Genomic DNA, 18,814 nt, shown 5'->3' on the forward strand with positions numbered 1-18,814 from the left:
ACTTTTCTTTCGATAGCACCATAATAAACACCAAGTGCCACTTTTACTGAATATAGCCAATCGATTAGCAAGGAAAGCATTCATCCACAAAACTAATTATGTGTTCTTATCATCCAGCCTGAAAGCATCCCCGTACGTGCTCATCACTATACGATGCCCGCATCTATTCCCTATTCTTGAGAACTGTGATACAACAACGTTGGTGTTCCACCAATCGAATCCTTTACAGAGGTTCATTAATTAGCGGTCACTGCGACTGTGGCGGAAAAATGAAGTAGCTTAAGCCAAATAAGCTGAACGTATGTACTCATCTCACAGAGCGAACAGCAGTGATACTGTTGTGTAAGATGGTTAGATAGACAGTATGAAGGGTTTTCGTGAAGTATACTCAACCCACCGTTTGGTTTGCAGCCAAACTTTACGATATCGCGCATCATCATCCATCTCGATACTTGAAATGACAGCAAATGACAGCAGGCTAAAGTTTTGCTCCTGCTTCGTTCCATATAGAAACCACGCGTTCAATCAAAACCGCATCCCCAAAATTTGGAACCAAAATTAAACAATGCTCTTTGAAGAAAGTTGTAGTAAGAGAAAAAGTTTACACAAATAAAGTCACAATATGCGTTTTATGTATGTTTTTGAGCTTTATTTAGATGTTAATTTCAAATTTCTTAATTTGTTTGAAATTGTTTATTAAAAATATTGAAAATGTTAATTGATTGAAACTGTTTATGCTATTTTTTTAAATTAGTTGATAACCTAAGCCTGTTCTATATAACTGAGTAATTCATACATAAACCTTCATTTCCCCACTTCAAAGACAAACTCTGTAAGCATTCCTTGCGAAGGTATCGTCAAACTAACATCCGTAGGCGAACCGTGTAAAACTTTTAAAAGATAGAAGTATTAAAGAAAGTTTTGAGGAGTACCGGCACGCTACGGGGAAGCCAACGGAAAGTGCTTAAATTATGAGCGGTGAACATTTTTACCCCGGAGATACTCTAATTACGGTTGGTTATAGTTCCAGTGACATTACAGATAGACAGGTAAAGATAACGGCACTCCGCCCCGGTGGAGCGGTATGCATACTTGCCAAAACTTTTGGAAAGATTTTCGTTTACACCATCATTATTATTGGCAGGATGCTAAATACGGACTGTACAATTAATACACATCCTGCCGGCATACTTGCGAGAATAGGTTTTTCCGAACGATGGCAGACGAGGAAAGTTGATGAGTTATTTTTCACTTCCAGCCAACTAACTCGCTTGATTGAATTCCCTTGCACAAAGTCGCTGCAAAAGCGGGCGAAACCGTAGAAATCTTTGTCCGCAGGCTTGATGAGGCTTTTGAATTAATGTTTTACTTGTTGCCGTTTACCAACCGAAAGCTCGATGTAGCACGGAAAAGGGTTTGAAGATGCGCAAGGTGTAAAAAGATGGGTACACTTTGTTAAACAAATACTTGACAATCTAACGATGGTAAGTCATTTTCTGGCATCCTGTGTAATGGCCCAGTTCATGTACTAAACGTCGTTTCAGTTCTTGATGTGTTAAATTCCAACTGTAATTGCCCTATCGTTCATCAATTGCTTGCGTAATGATATGGCCTGGCAATATCCACAGAAATAATAAAAAAGCACACAAATTTTCGCTTACATTACAAAGTAATAGGAATGTGACGCCTTCTGTTGGAAGACTTTATTTTACTACGCTTTACATTCCAACATGACATTCTTTGCTTTACAACCGTGATGAAGCTATGGCTATGTCAAATGGCTACATTTGTCTATTTTTAAAGACTGAGTACGACTGTGTCTTATGAGTATAAATTTTTCGACATCAGGTTTAATATTGTAATTGATATTATTCTACTATAGAAAATAGCGTTTAACGGTTACAGGCAAAAGATATGGGGTTTCAGTGCGATTTTGGCCTCATTGATAACCAACTTTATACATTCTGCAGCCTGCACGATTCTTTGGTAAGTATGACGATAACAAATATGATCAGTTAGGCCGATAGAGAACTTTTTCTCCTATAGGCCAATATAGGAGTGGAGAGATTTAGGAGAGATTTGTTTAAAAGATTTAGTAAGTGGTCGGTCAACACAGCAATATCCCGGAAACATGTAGCTACAGCAATTTCAATCAAACGTTTGCCATTTCGGTAATACTCCTTCATTTTTCATCAAATTGTCTACCATTCCATTGAAATCCTGGTGCATTGGTATTTTTTATGTTAAAAACCTAACATTGCAACAAATTTATTGCTCAACCACTTGTTATCATGTCTACTAAGATACACATTTTTTTTACTTTTCTGTAGAAAATTTGTGTTTCTATGAACACATTTTTTGTAAAGAATACATCAACATTTAATTCTTTAATCGCTTGCTTCAGATCAATTACTTTCCCAATGGAAGAAATTCCATTCCCATTCCAACTCCTCGTTCGTTCCACTAACAAACAAACGTGCGTTCGAAAAATTATTATTTACTCAATAAATCCCGAAACTTTTCCAATCGACTGGTTGGGGCTGGCACTCCAAGATCAGAAGGTCTCTGTAGCAACAGCCCCGTGCGAAATCCAATCGATGTGTACCAATACCACTCGAAACTCGGAAACCTTTCAACCACTCAATTTATCTCCATTTGTTTAAACCAACTCCCTGCCACTAAGCGGCAACAACGACGCATGTTTAACGCCCTTGCCATAGTACCGTGGAATGCCAAAATGATACGAAAAGCAATATCCTTGAGAGATAAGTAAACTCTTTTCTTCACTTGCCGCGATACGGTTGCGTCTGCTGCGAAATTGCGAGGTTGTGAACCGCTCAATTGCTATGCGTGTTTATGCCGCTTGTTCCATCCTGTGGCCTACAAAGCCCGTTACGGAAATGCCTTCGGAAGCAGTAATAACTTAAAAAGGAAGAGCGTTCGACTCCCGGCGGGTGTGAAACCATCATCATTTCCCCCCACTTGTGGTGGAGCCAACGTACAATTTGCAATGAAATTTACATGTATTCGATGCGATGCCGAAGAAAATGTTACCTCACTGGAAGGTTTCTCACAGTTTTCACATTTTTTTTTATGCTACACACAGCAAATATTTTCCTCGGTGCGGAATAGATGTAAAGTAGGAGGAAAATTGAAAATATGATCAAATCGTTAAATCATATTAGACAAACCACAATTCAAATCTGTTGCCACATCGTCGATTTTGTTCTGGTTGATATCGTGTAGCGTTTCTTCTGCTGTGGTAAGGAAAAACCACGCAATGAACATCAGGTTCATTTTTTGAATTTTCAGACACCAGCATGTCAAATTAATGTTTTCAGAAATTTCCAATTTGAACCTTCGGAAACGTGAACTATTTCGAATGTTTTTTTTTGTTGTTTGCCGCATTAACAGAAGAAAGAATTTAATTAAACTCTGCCACGTAGCCGCTCGTACTATATTTGCGTGATTGAAACGTGTTGTGCTGCTGGTCTCCAATAAGCTGACCATCGAATACACTTCCCCTGAGGTACGCAGACAATGTCCGTTGATGTCATTCGTTCGCTGTTGATAAGGCTCAAACTATAATTCATAATCGAGTTAAAGTGATTGGTGTTCGCGAGATCCTAATGGCTTCATTATACGACCGTTTATTACCCTGTCAGTGGTTAATAATTGTATTTGTAGGGTTAAAACATTTAAGAGACCTCCAACAGCTATGAAATACATTTAGGGCAATTTTGTCGGATTAGCTGTTTTACTCCTTCGAGCTTGAAACGTAATTAAAAGAAAACTAATAAGTTTCTATATTTAAAAAAAAATCATAGGTCTAGGAATTCAATTAAAATCATGTTTCTCTTGCCCAACTAGACCTTACGAAAGGGGTACGCTAAAGGAATAGATCTGGAAACCCGTTCGCTACCATCTCAGTACCTAACTTCACCAAACTCTTTGAAATTAAAGCGATTACACTAAAGCTAACAATTGGGTATCAATATATCTTCCCAACATTTATCGAATTGCTCACACCACAAACTTATGAGCAGAACAGTCAGTGTTTTACATCATGCATTTTTATTCCCAGAATTCGATTGATATGAACATCACTTTTCGCACATGTACAGCAGGGCCATCGAAGGGAAATATAGTTTATTGATAAGATATTCTAGACAGTGAAGCAGAAGAAAAAATCATACGACGGAATTTACATGGTCGCGGTCGTAAGCTTTCGGGGACACTTACACTTCGAGACTTTAGGTTTCATTAATTATCTTGGCCGTTCAGGCCAATCAGTTTGGAGAGTTGCGCAATTGCGCAACCTAACAACGCATCCAATCTGTGTTCAAATCTCGATAAGACCGTGACATTTTTCAGACTGCTATATCCGTGATTGGTTGTTATAAAAAAAACCTGATAGAGGAAGAAGAAGACATTTGCATATAAGTATAACATTTGTTTTCCAATTGAGGAGGCAGCGGGCGTGTTATTTTGTGATACGTGAGATTGTGAGAAACAATGTTCTACATCATTGATATTCTCATATTTATCGCACTAAGTACAATGGAAATTAATTAGCACAATTGCTTGTTTTTTGTTGCCAGAGAAAGTAGTTTATTGCTTTATTGCATCGAGCAGACTGGTTCTATTGTCGTGAATCCTTCGGTTGGAGTTTAGTTGTTTTCACGAGGTTTGCTGCACTCGCAGACGTTTTTGTTGCATTTTCCCTCCTCGAAGTCCTTGGCGCGGCACCGCAATGTGCAGGCCTGAGCAGCGACCTTTACATTTTTGCTTTCACATACACTCGCACTGATAGCAGCACCGAACAGCGAGCATACGGCCACGAGAACAAACAGGAAACCGACGGAGAATTTCATCTTGGAGCACTTTTGCTGGCTTTACTTCCCTTGCAAATGGTACAACACTGCCAAGTGCTCCCGTTTATATGGTGTATGGCAAGTGCCACGTATGTGGTTCACTTCGAGCCATCGGTACATGTGTCAACTTATCCACGGAGGGACCGCGTGTTATCCAGACTCCAATTGTGCAAACAACTGAACCGAAAAATAGACACGCAAAAAGTGTGTCGCTCATGGAAAATCCCCGTGCTGTGTATCATTTTCAACGATAAGTTCCATCGTCTGGTAGTATCATTATTCCGATGCGTTAAAAGCAGATGCAACTAAACAACAGTGTGAAATAATACGAGTGAATTCTTCCCAGTTCCCAGAACTATTCTTGGCAATCCGAAAGAATGGTCGAATGCAGTATGTGTGTGTTTATCAGAAAAACGTATTTAACAATAAACTAATGATCGTTTTATATATGCGTGCGAAATTATGTAACCTTCACGGTTCTAAGTTTTACTGACAAACGAGACGCATCTAACATCTACTGCTGAAAAATTGTACGATACGAACTTTACTTTGTAGAATTACTGTTCCAAGTGGGCAGAAAGTGGGCACAAGACCACAACCCTAACGTAACTTCTAATATGCCAAAGATTGTGGATCGTATCTCATCAAGATCAGCATCCCAGAGCAAGAACTAACTTATTCAGAAGAACAAACAACCTAAGACGCAGTATAATATGAAATGTATGATAATGTGTACCTTCGCTAAAGTTTTTGCAAACTTCATGTTGGTCTATATGACTGCTTTTCAATTAATGTTCGAAAAGCATTAATTGTGTCTGGATGATAGTTGGATAATCCGTTCTCAGTCAACCCCTTATATGTTACTGGATGAGTAACAAGAAATTAAGAATTGAAACACCACAGTATATTTTGTTTTATTATTTATTTTTATTTGCTGTTTACAGTACCAGCTACCTAGCAGTTATCTTAATTGCAAACACATGAATTATTTACGCAGCGGCCTCCTTTAAATTTCAAATCTTGACATCGCAGCGGGCAAATGACTGCCCCAGCGGAAGGTAGAATTTCACCGCAAATCATATCCGCCCTAGTTTCGACTGCGAAAAGTACCAGTGACACCATGGACACCGCAGCAACGAAAATGGATAGAAATTTCATTTTCCGTTTTTGATTTTCCGATACTTTTTACGTTTTTTTCGAACGTTGATGCGTGTCTGCTATACTAATCACACGTGCTTTTGAGCGGGTAGAAGCTGTTTTATACTTCGAACGGATTCTTGCTATTGTATTGCTGACAGCATGCTATTGTTCTGGCACAGGAAGCTTTTCGGCGAATTGTCTGCGATTTCAACAACGATACATCTGATTAAACTTTATTATCTACAAACAAGCTGAATCTACACTTTGGACTAATATTAAATAAAGTGACTAAGGCGCATGTCTGAAGTCCATTAAAACTTTACAAAGAAATTTAATTAAAGTTAATGAATATCTATCTCACAGGTTTGTTCGTATATAGTACTGTATATTGTAAATCTATTTTTTTTATTACGTTACATCTTCTCATAACGATAGATGACGCATGCTTTAAACAACCGCACACTGACACATCACCGGGAACAGAAAATGTACTTAAAAAGATTGTTTGACCAGGTGCTAAACATCTGGATAGAAGGCGCAACTTTACCTGAGGGGGTTTGGTTCTATACTACAAAATCCGTGTTGCTTGAACTACATTATTAAGAATTTGCGATACCTTATAATGAACGTTTCATATCATAATTTTTCTTATATCCCAACATATAAGACTGAATCAATTTCAAAACCAAATCGTGTTCACGGTACAATCTACATAACAATACAAGTTGAATCAAAAATATTTTTAAAAAATCATACATATTAATATATTACCATATATTACATATAAATGATCATTTTATACATATATACATATATTAAACTTAAATTTTGAAATTTAAATAAACATCAATTGATCATTTAAACCCTTTACACGATTTTATATATTACACATTATGCTTCAACTTTCGGCCTAATGATCCAATTTGATCATATCTCCTACCAGATAGCCCCACATAGCAAAGATTGGTTGATCGGACTGACGATACATATGAAACATTACGTTACGAGTCATACTTATATTATCCACGACATTGGGTACAACACACAGCTTTTGCAGTTCGAAATTAAAGCGACTATCCTTCCACACATACGAAGATAAAATTCATTCTTAACATCTCTCTTTCGAATGCGACTTATAAGCTTCCGTCTATATTAGTTCGATATACTATCGAGATAAAAATAGAATAGATAGATACCGACCCGTTACCGTCGGATTCTGGAAACTTCGGTTAGTACAATAAGATTGAAAATGAAATATTTAGAAGTAAATCAAGATAGTTAAAAAAGGAAATTGGCCACTGATGTCCATGTTATAAAACAAAAACATGGTGACAAATAGGTGGCCCTGACTGCAAGCAGGAATCATCGAATGGAACAAGGTTACACAGAGACCTTATCACGTTGAATGTTACATCACCCGATTTCGGGTAATCTGGAAGTCTGGCTCTATGGAAATCTCTGTACTACTTTGATACCGAATTTAATGTGTTAGACAAAGGTAAGTTAATGGAAGAAAACACCATGAAAATGAAGTATAAATACACTATTTAAAATTTATGGAATGAAATAAAGGAAATAAAGAGACAGTGCATAATTTTTACACAATGCATAACAGTATAATTATAAGTATTCAAATAATGATAGGTATAAGTTAAGCCTATTTCAAAAATAAATTGTTCGGCCACTTTTAAATATTGTTCTATGATCTAGACTCTAGATGATGTCTATATCGATCCCGTGTTTATTTTAAACGAAATCGTCGCATTCTTTCCAATGGGTTGACTTGTACGTTGTTTGAAAACAAATGGCGAATGTTGGTATTGATCTTTGATGCATTATCAAATATATTTCTACACTACAGTATTACTCCAGCTTTGTTCTATACGTTTATTCTTCATCGGGTATCTGTGAATCTTCAACTGTTCTACTGGAAGGATAGTACACTTTAAACGCAAACTTCGATTTAGGAAAGGAACCTACGTTCATCACCGTACAGTCTTTCTCAGTAGTGTGAAACCCTTGGCATGGATCGCCTATCACGATTAAGTCCGGTAAAGGATAGAGAGATAGTGCTGCGTCATAGTTCCAGTGTGTTGGAAATGCAATAGGAGTTAGCGGCGCTAGGGTATGTTGTTGTGTAATAGTCCGGGCAAACTGTTAACAAAATGTTTATACGAAACACAATCAATACGGTTTACTGAATTGTATGTAATTATTGTTTTGAAATTACTCACATGTTCCTCCAACAGTCCTTCTTTGGGAAAATGTATTGTATTGCGACACAGTTTAGTTACTAAATCTGCGCGACATACCACGATCTGCTGCGTACAGTATTGCAAACGACAGGGATTTGTAGTAAGAATTGTTCTAGGGAATCGTTTTTTCAGCTCCTCTGTTATTGCATCCGGTATTGGCGGTCGAGGTAGGATGTTTGCCGCTGCTGGGTCCTCGATGGACGGCACTATAACCAAATCGGTTTGCGAAATGAGTTTTTCACACTCCGACAATATTTCACCGAGCTTTAAAAAAAGGGGTTTCAACGAGTACACATTTTCGTTGGTTCTTGAGAACGGTCCCATCAAAACTATTGCTACGGGAGGGTACTCATCGTACCCTCTCAGCAAATGGTTCAGTTTGTCCATTACCACCAGACTATCCAACCAACAATCCGATAAAAATACTATACTATTCTCTACCATAGCCTTCTCCAAGTCGGCCAAATTGCTAGAGTGTTTCAGCAGCGTTTTAGAAGGACCACCCCAACTGTTGATGGATCCGAAAAATGCTCTGCTATTAGCAGCAAGCTCCGGATATGGGAACCGCATCTCATCTACTTTCAAAATACCGTCGTTATATTTGCCATATGCAAGCAGAAAACTTCCCTCGCAAAACAGACCGGACGAGAATTTGGCCGTGGTAATATCAATCGGTACGGACCCAGTAGGATCTTCCATGTAATAGCGGCCTTCTGTGAGCTGCGTCAATAGGCCCAAAAGGACGACATCGTTCATCTTAGATGTGGAGAGAATATTCTCCACTTTACGCAGAGTCATTCTGTTTTTCTTTCCCATCTCATCCGTGCCCGGTGCGATCCGTCGGGAAAACGTATCGTGGCGACATGTCTTTTGCCACAGCAGCCAGTACCGTTCGCGAATGTAGGTTGACTTCGCATCCGATAAAGCCAGCAAACTTCTCTTATTCGTGTCTGGGAGAAATTTCTTTTTCTCTTCACAGTACACGAATGAAGGCACGTCGAATGCACTGATAACTCTGAATATCGTCTCTGTATCATCTAATCCCGTATTGTTTGCTTCCTTAATAGCCAATTCAATATGTGGCCTTTCAACTACAGGAAGGCTTAAGCATTGACCTTGCACATGGTTTGCTACATTCGTAATCCATTTCTTGCGTTCCGTCGCATCAAGTGGCAGCAATTGTTGGGCAAGGAAAGTGCTTGCTTCACTAGAAAAAACATACATATGATCAGTACTGTTAACAGATTCTATGTTTCAAACGGTGCAAAACTAAACTATCCGCAGATTTACCTTCGAATCTGGAAACCACCGAGAGAAAAACGAGCAGTTATTTGTGATTTCAATCGAGTTATTTCGCTCATTTTGTGTATTGTTATTTTTCACAAATCCAATTCCACACCGCTGTCAAGCGAACATTTGCGCGCCTTGGAGTTATCTGCTGGTTATACACCAGCTTTGTCAACAATTCTCATCCGCTGTCATTTTGACATCGAAAACCAATTGCCCAAACGGTACATTTTGTTGGAAATTTGTATAAAAGAAAATTAAACACTGCAGCATTCATTATGCTAATTTCTTAAGCATTTTATGACCGACCAACGCATATAATCAACCAAATATATGTTGTGGCTATTCGTTGTGGATACTCTGCCAAAAAGTCACGTTGACACAAATTTTCCTCCTTTTGGCGCGCAAATTTGTCTGTCATGTTGAGCTTGCAACGGTGTTATTTTGATAATTGTGCACAGAAATCGCAAGCTTGTGAAAATGTTCTCTACAAACACTGGAAAATATAACGCTGAAAAGGCGGACGGGTAAGATAAAAATATGCATTGACAGTGTATGTGATTCATTTCCGATATGATCCCTCAGTGACGACACCAACGAGATCGGTTATCGCCAATCACGGGAGAATGATCAAATCGACCTCAAGTATGGGTTCGAGCGGGTGAAAGATACGCAAGAACGCACAGGCTACCTCATCAATATACACTCGGTATGCAGGAGAAGGTGTGTTTTCGAAACGCCGAACTTATTAGCTCTCCCTCCTATTCTTTTTGTAGACTGAAGTTTTGAACGATGATCGTCGACTGGTAGCAGCGTTAGATATGTATTTCTTACAAATGGATGGAAGTCGCTATAAAACGACCGTCATTTATGCTCCTTATCTTCTACTGATCACGCACGTAGGAACATCGCTGGAAGTGGCCAAGTTTCTAGGTAAAAAATATTCCGGTCAGTTGCTAGGCATCGAACACATCCAAAAAGAAGATCTTGATTTGCCAAATCATCTTAGCGGTTTGAAGCAGAATTTGTTGAAATTAAGCTTTCCCAATACGACCCAAATGAATAAGGTAAAGCGTGATCTGAACAGCGCGGTACGCAAGAACCGGGAGCGTGAAAAAGCCAACACATACTACATGCAAATGTTGAGTACGTCTTTATCCACGGCAATTCGCTTCGACGATACTGAAAACGAAGGAAGCGTACCGAACCAGAATGTGGATTTCTACGACTATATTGTCGACATGCGAGAACATGACGTTCCATACCACGTTCGCGTGTCTATTGATTTGAATATATTCTGCGGGTCATGGTATACAATTCGATGTCGTGGAGGAGATGAGCCACCGGTTATCACGCCACGACCAGACATTCTTGATCGTCCTGAACCGGTCATATTAGCGTTCGATATTGAAACAACAAAGCTCCCGCTAAAATTCCCAGATGCGCAAACTGATCAAATCATGATGATTTCCTACATGATAGACGGCCAAGGATATTTGATCACAAACCGCGAGATCATCAGTGGTGATGTAGATGATTTCGAATACACACCAAAGCCAGAGTTCGAAGGCAACTTTATTGTTTTCAACGAATCTAACGAGCTGGGACTGTTGCAGAAATTCTTTGATCATATACTCGAGGTGAAACCGCACATTTTCGTAACGTATAATGGTGACTTTTTCGATTGGCCTTTTGTTGAAACGCGGGCAGCTGTGTACGATTTGGACATGCGGCGAGAGATAGGATTTTCGAAGGTAAATGGGCGCGACGGTAATTACTTGTGTCGGCCGGCGATGCATCTTGATTGTTTGTGTTGGGTGAAACGTGATTCATATCTCCCGGTCGGTTCGCAAGGATTAAAAGCGGTCGCTAAGAGTAAGCTTCGATACGACCCTGTCGAGTTGGACCCTGAGGAAATGTGTCGTATGGCGGTGGAGCAACCGCAGGTATTGGCAAACTATTCTGTTTCAGATGCGGTGGCCACGTACTATCTGTACATGAAATACGTTCATCCGTTCATCTTCGCATTGGCAACAATCATTCCTATGGAACCTGATGAAATTCTGCGGAAAGGCTCGGGGACGCTTTGTGAATCGTTACTTATGAAAGAAGCGTTCAAAGTGAATATCGTATTTCCCAACAAGCAAGTTTCTGAGCTGAATAAACTTTCAAATGATGGGCATGTACTGGACTCGGAAACGTACGTCGGAGGACACGTGGAAGCACTCGAGTCAGGTGTGTTTCGGGCTGACATCAGCACTCGCTTCCGACTCGATCCTGATATGATCAAACAATTACAAGCGAACGTTGAGAAGGTACTGGAGCATGCAATCGTTGTTGAAGAAGGCGTTCCAATATCGGACGTGGTCAACTTTGAAGAAGTAAAGTCAGAAATATTATCGGCGCTCCAGCAATTGCACGACATACCAACTCGACTAGAACAGCCGGTCATTTACCATCTCGATGTCGGAGCTATGTATCCGAATATTATCCTTACAAATCGTCTTCAACCGTCCTCCATGGTGAGCGATGCGGATTGTGCAGCTTGCGATTACAATAAACCGGGTGCACGCTGCAAGCGGGATATGGAATGGTTGTGGCGCGGAGAAATGCTACCAGCGAGCCGAAACGAATTTCAACGCATTCAGCAACAACTAGAGACGGAAAAATTTCCACCACTATTCCCCGGGGGCCCACAGCGCGCCTTTCACGAACTGTCACGAGAGGATCAAGCAAATTACGAGAAAAAAAGGCTGTCTGATTACTGTCGAAAGGCGTACAAGAAAACGAAAGTTACGAAATTGGAAACGCGAACATCTACTATCTGCCAGAAGGAGAATAGTTTTTACGTCGACACGGTACGTGCATTTCGCGATCGACGCTATGAATATAAAGCATTAACGAAAGTTGCCAAAGCAGCCGTAACAGCGGCGGTGAAGAGCGGTGATGCAGGTGAAGTAAAGGCCGCCAAAGGTCGTGAAGTGCTGTACGACTCACTGCAACTTGCACACAAATGCATTCTAAATTCGTTCTATGGATATGTGATGCGTAAGGGCGCCCGATGGCACAGTATGCCAATGGCGGGAATTGTCTGTTTGACAGGCTCGAACATCATTACGAAAGCGCGAGAAATTATTGAACGCGTTGGAAGACCACTTGAGCTGGATACCGACGGTATATGGTGCATTCTACCGGCATCATTTCCTCAAGAGTTTACGCTCCGAACAAACCATCAGAAAAAGAAAACGCTGAATGTGTCCTACCCCAACGCTGTATTGAATACTATGGTAAAAGATCACTTTACCAATGAGCAGTATCACGTGCTGGATCGAACAAATTCTGCCGACGGACAAGGAGCGGAGTATTCCATTCGATCAGAAAACTCGATCTTTTTCGAGGTTGATGGACCGTACCTGGCAATGGTGCTTCCAGCGGCCAAAGAGGAAGGTAAAAAGCTAAAGAAACGGTATGCGGTTTTTAACTTTGATGGGTCATTGGCGGAGTTGAAGGGTTTCGAGGTGAAGCGACGAGGAGAGCTGCAACTGATTAAAATATTCCAATCTTCCGTTTTTGAAGCGTTTTTGCAAGGGTCTACTCTGGAGCAGTGTTATGCGTCCGTGGCAAAAATCGCTGACTACTGGCTAGATGTATTATACAGCAAAGGACATAATATGCCGGATAGCGAACTATTTGAACTGATTGCAGAAAACCGCTCTATGTCACGGAAGCTGGAAGACTATGGCGAACAAAAATCTACTTCCATCTCCACGGCGAAACGGTTAGCCGAGTTTTTAGGAGATCAGATGGTAAAAGACGCTGGGCTGGCGTGTAAGTTTATCATTTCTCGTAAACCAGAAGGAGCCCCCGTCACGGAGAGAGCTATACCACTGGCAATATTTCAATCGGAAGTAAGTGTACGGCGACACTATTTGCGACGCTGGCTGAAGGACAATACAATGGGCGATGCAGACATTCGAGACGTACTCGATTGGAACTATTACATCGAACGTTTGGGAGGAACGATTCAAAAAATCATTACCATTCCGGCCGCATTGCAGGGGTTGAACAATCCGGTCCCACGTGTGCAACATCCTGATTGGTTGCATAAGAAAATGTTGGAAAAAAACGATACCTTAAAGCAACGGCGTATAAGTGAAATGTTTAGCGTAGCACCACCTAAACCTGCATCGGCCAGCAACAGTGCGCTTACTGACGTAGAAGATTTAGTTAGTAAACAGACCAAAGGAGGCCTAACAGGTATTCCCGTGGCCCATAAACGTCGTCGCGAAGGGTCCGAAGATCAAGAAGAAAGTCCAGACAACGAAACGATTCCGAAAACATGGCGTGAGGCGCTGGGAGATCCACCATCACCTGGTACAAATAAGGCAGAGTTGATTGAATGGCTGCGGTTTCACAAGCGCAAATGGCGCTGGCAAATAACGCAACGCGATCGTCACCATCGTGATATTCGTAACAGCAAGCGGATTCGTACTGCGGTCGATGAAGGTTGTATCAGCATGGCAGCACCCACTCGAGCTGTAACTTTAGGCGGTTTCCTGCGCAAGACGCAACGCTCATTGATTGAGCAAAGCTGGCAGGTTATACAAATATTACCGGTAGACGACCTGGGCAACTTTACCATTTGGGCTATGGTAGGCGAAGAGTTGCACAAAATTCGACTCTCGGTACCACGTATCTTTTACGTCAACCAACGAACACCGGCTCCTCCTGAAAACGATGGAACAGAGAATGGGTCCAAATCGATGTGGAAGAAAGTGTACCGCGTGCTGCCTCGTGCGCGACCGGTTTGCCATCTCTACCAGTACGTAGTTTCAGAGCAGATATTTCGCGATAACCGATTGGGCTTGCTTGCTGATCTTGCCACGCCTGACATTGAGGGCATTTACGAAACCCAGATGACACTGGAATTTCGTGCTCTCATGGAACTGGGATGTGTATGTGCAGTTCAACGATCAGAAGCTAGGGCACTAGCGGCATTGGCGACGAAAGATCTGGATTCGTTCAACATACAACAACTCGAAATGCGCCCCATTTCTTCTACACCGTACTTAAAGAACTCGACAAACAGTGGGGTGAATATGCGAAAAATATTCATTTACCAGCACGTATCCCCAACAGGAAAGCGCGAAATGTGGGGTCTATTCTCACCAGCCAGCAAGAAAGCGATTGTGATCGTACTGGATACGGTACGCACAAATCAATTACCAACTGTAAAGAATCTTTACACCTCTGAACGGATTGCCCTCTTAACCGCCGGTAATGAAAGCAAAGAAGAAATGCTCCCGCCACCGGACATGACGTTCGAAGTATATATGGAAATTGATGCTAAACAAGTATACCAGCGCGTGACGCGTGCTCTAACTGCATACCGTGACGAAAAACGTGGCCCAACTCTATTATGCCTCCAAACAGCTCTTGGACTGCATAAGTTGAACCAACATTTGCCCATATGCCTAGAGTTTCCAGAGGTTTCAATTCACATTGCAGACGATGCGGCTCTTCTGTCAGGACTTGATTGGCAACGCCACGGTGCTCGTTCCATGATAAGACACTTTCTCAATCTAAACCGCGTGCTCCAAATGATGCTTGAGCAATGCCTCTATTTCCAGCTTCCGTTGGGTAACATGCCTCCAGACACAGTTCTATTCGGGGCAGATTTATTTTACGCGAGGCTTCTACAACGTCATAATTTTGTTCTGTGGTGTTCTTCCGGGGCGCGTCCAGATCTTGGTGGACGGGAAGCGGATGACAGCCGATTGCTGGCTGAGTTCGAAGATAACATCTCGATCGTACAAAACCGTATGGATCTTTATCGTTCCGTTTGCGTTGAGCTAACCGTTGAAAGTTTGGCCGTGTCTGCGCTGCTACAGGCAAGCAAAGTGCAGGAACTAGAGGGTACTTCATCCGCAATCACATTCGATGTAATGCCTCAAACATCGCTAGAAGATATGATCACTAGTGGACCGAACGGTCAGCAGCTTTCTAACTACGATGAAACGGCTCTCTGCAGTCAAGCATTTCGGGTAATGCGAATCATGGTCAACGCATGGTTGCGTGAAGTTTCCATCAATCGTAATGTGTTTTCCGACTTTCAAATCATTCATTTTTATCGTTGGGTACGGTCGAGCCGTGCCCTGCTGTACGATCCCGCTTTACGGCGCGCGCTCAATACTCTTATGCGGAAGCTGTTTCTACAAATAGTGGCCGAATTTCGGCGCATGAAAGCAGATATCATATACGCGGACTTCAATCGCATCGTAATTGATACAGGCAAGCGCACGGTTGCCGATGCCATCAGCTACACGGATTTTGTGGTGCAAAACATCCGTAATCGAGAGCTGTTTCACAGCGTTTCGTTATCCTTTCATCAGGCATGGGAATTTTTGCTGTGGATTGATCCTACGAATTACGGTGGAGTGAGAGGAAATCTACCGAAAGATGTGATTGCTTCGGAAGAAATAGGCACATTAACATCGCAAGCGGATTCCGAAGAAGAGGAGCTATCACTCGAAATGAATTGGAGCATCTCCGAACAGCTTCCGGAGGAGAGAAGATGCCGTCACAATTTTGAGAGCTTTATTGTGTCCTTCCTACAAACGATAGCCGAAGGAGTCTCACCTGAAATGGCGTTAAAAAAGTTAGCCTGCATTGCTTACGGGATGGTGCAGAAAATGCACGACGGATATGCACGTGGTGCGAACGGTCCGGCATTGGAATTTATCAAGGCTGTCACTAAAGCATTATCTGCCTGCAAGGATGCTGGGGAGCAGCTGACAACCATGCGCCGGAATATGTTACTGCTTGTCGGAGTGGGTGACTTTAGTGATAAGGCGTCTTGGAAGGATTCGATAAAATCATTCGTTCTCACCGAGGTTATCTGCCAAGCATGCAATCATTGCCGGGACTTGGATCTCTGCAAAGATACTCATCGAGCATTGAAGGATGGCGACTTACCAGTGTGGCTGTGTGCACAGTGTAACGTTGATTACGATAATGTTGAAATTGAAATGCGTCTCCTCGACGTTGTTCAACGGAAGCTTATGTCCTACACGTTGCAGGATCTACGGTGCATCAAGTGCAAGCAAATCAAGCGCGAAAACCTTTCGCAGTATTGTACCTGTACTGGAAACTTCGAAAACCTAATTTCTACGACAGAGATAAGACGCTTGCTGCAGACGTTCCACATGCTTGCCAAGGATTATCGCATGCGTATACTTGAGGAAACCGTTCAGCACATACTACAAACGTAAGCCGTTGCCGTATTGAGAATTACTCACAAAGTTCTTCGTATTGCGATAGATCAGTTGCTTTTGGTGTTAGATACTAGTTTCAATAACGTTTCTTTTCTTAGCCAAATAAACAGCTACACAATTTCAATACTTTTTACAACATCTGTTTCAGCAGTAGTTTTAGTTCCTATACTCTTAGATGACCCGGCGTAATTTAAGCACTAGCGTTAATTGGATCGATCTTAGGTTCCTCGAACTTGAACGTAGGGAAGGCAGTCATATCTTCGCCTTGCGCACCACCGTACTGCTTGGCCAGCTTCTCCATCTCCTGTTTCAATTCACGCTCGATTGCCGGCGTAGCATCAACAAGCTTGCCACCGCTGCAAGAGTTTTAAGATTTGGTAATGTAAATTTGAGTCCTAATCGATAAATGTTCATTGCTACAACAAACTGTTCATAGAATAGCTATGCTTTCCTTGAAATGATTTGTTACTGTTCATACGTTTGCAAATGTTCAACTTACGCGCTCTGGCTCTTCTGTGCGTATTCACGAAGCTTGGTTACGAAGAGCTGCTGAATTGGATCGCTTGCTTTCGCCAGCAGTACAGCAGATGCGCCATAATTACGGCGAGTCTGCAGTCCCATAACCCGGGCAGCGGACAGGATCTGGTTGGTCAGCATCTATTGGTTTAATAAAACGGAATCAGAACAACAGTAACCTCCAACTTCACGTTATGTAACTTGGAATCAACCGGAACAGTACATCCAGCCAATATCAATACGTATCCCACTGATTACACCATACTACATCGCGTATCTTACCGGAACGTGCACCGGCAATGCATGGAAATACTTACTTTCGGGTTGATTTATTCACAAAAACGTCGAAATTGCTTCAGCTGCAGATGCTAGAAGATTTTGCGACGTCCAGAAATCCTTTAGCAAAATCCTGTTGACAGTCGGCTGAAATTTGACAGCTTTTGACACATTCAATCATCTTGTTTATACTGTACGCTTGGATGCGTTGCAAAATTACACAGGGTGTCGCGCAAATATTTGTATTTCACCGATGTTTGCTATTGCATGTGAGTTAATGTTTCATTGCTTCGCTATTGATTCGATACGGTTTTATTGATTTTCAGTTTATTGTTGCAACAGATGATGTTAAGAATGAATGAAGAATGATATGAAATATTCGAAATTTCCTCAATAATTCCGTTCAGGAGATCAAATAGCAGATTAATTTTACTAAAATTAAGACTACATGAGGTTTAAATGGATTTGGCTTTGGTTTTAGAAATTACGAACGATTGTTTACACGAATACTAAAGATGCACATTTTAACGATATTCTTCAGGTTCTACCTACTGTAAGAACGATCCGGTTCGGTTTATTGAGCAGCGGCGCCAGTCTTCATACGATATAACCACATTCAATCCGAACTGTTCCTTCGTGTGCATGAATAATTTATCCAGGACTAATCCAGAAATTCAAGACCAAGCCTGCTTAGGTAGTACCAAACAGAAGATTGCAACAGTTCCTTATATTTATGCCTTGGTGTTCGGTCTAATACACTGAAGGTCGTAGATTGCATCTCATCTCAACAGGCAGAAAAACAAGGACATGACTTCCCGACTACGTGGTAAAATAACACATTATGTATGACCCACTCTACTAGTTAATACCTCTGCTAGCGAGCCACACTAGTATGATGTTTCGAGCTATCCTGATGAAGGTTCGCGTCTCCAAACCGTGATTCCGGTGGACTATCTTTGGCGGAGTCTGGAAACAAAATTGCGCATGCGAGCGAATGGTCTTCTCTAAGAAGTCTGCAGTCATGGGCCTGTAGAATGATTATCGCGTCCCTACCCGAGCAAGTCTGTTAGTTATGTTTAGTGGAAGTTAGGAAATATGCAAAAAAATGGAATTAATCGAAACGACCATATGCACAAATTAGTGATGAAATTGTTCAAGCCTGCTTTCAGTTCACCCCAATTTACTGCCTATC

General features: G+C 41.5%; 3 protein-coding genes across 3 annotated transcripts; 1 reads left to right on the plus strand and 2 right to left on the minus strand.

Moving 5' to 3' along the window:
* Nucleotides 1–7,778: 7,778 nt before the first annotated feature.
* On the minus strand, nucleotides 7,779–9,666 carry LOC128299926 (DNA polymerase epsilon subunit 2). Its single transcript, XM_053036079.1, has 3 exons — nucleotides 9,560–9,666; nucleotides 8,249–9,476; nucleotides 7,779–8,168 (listed from the first exon to the last, which is right to left on the minus strand). Exons 1-3 carry the CDS (start codon nucleotides 9,628–9,630, stop codon nucleotides 7,902–7,904), a joined length of 1,566 nt encoding a protein of 521 aa, XP_052892039.1. The 5' UTR covers nucleotides 9,631–9,666; the 3' UTR covers nucleotides 7,779–7,901.
* Nucleotides 9,667–10,022: 356 nt separating this feature from the next.
* LOC128299925 (DNA polymerase epsilon catalytic subunit 1) lies at nucleotides 10,023–16,935 on the plus strand. The gene is made up of 3 exons (XM_053036078.1): nucleotides 10,023–10,083; nucleotides 10,142–10,265; nucleotides 10,333–16,935. Exons 1-3 carry the CDS (start codon nucleotides 10,037–10,039, stop codon nucleotides 16,825–16,827), a joined length of 6,666 nt encoding a protein of 2,221 aa, XP_052892038.1. The 5' UTR covers nucleotides 10,023–10,036; the 3' UTR covers nucleotides 16,828–16,935.
* On the minus strand, nucleotides 16,207–17,775 carry LOC128299927 (ATP synthase-coupling factor 6, mitochondrial). The gene is made up of 3 exons (XM_053036080.1): nucleotides 17,664–17,775; nucleotides 17,330–17,487; nucleotides 16,207–17,186 (listed from the first exon to the last, which is right to left on the minus strand). Exons 2-3 carry the CDS (start codon nucleotides 17,485–17,487, stop codon nucleotides 17,021–17,023), a joined length of 324 nt encoding a protein of 107 aa, XP_052892040.1. The 5' UTR covers nucleotides 17,664–17,775; the 3' UTR covers nucleotides 16,207–17,020.
* Between the last annotated feature and the right edge of the window lie 1,039 nt (nucleotides 17,776–18,814).

This window comes from Anopheles moucheti, chromosome 2 (assembly GCF_943734755.1).
Source record: "Anopheles moucheti chromosome 2, idAnoMoucSN_F20_07, whole genome shotgun sequence".
Taxonomy (NCBI): domain Eukaryota; kingdom Metazoa; phylum Arthropoda; class Insecta; order Diptera; family Culicidae; genus Anopheles; species Anopheles moucheti.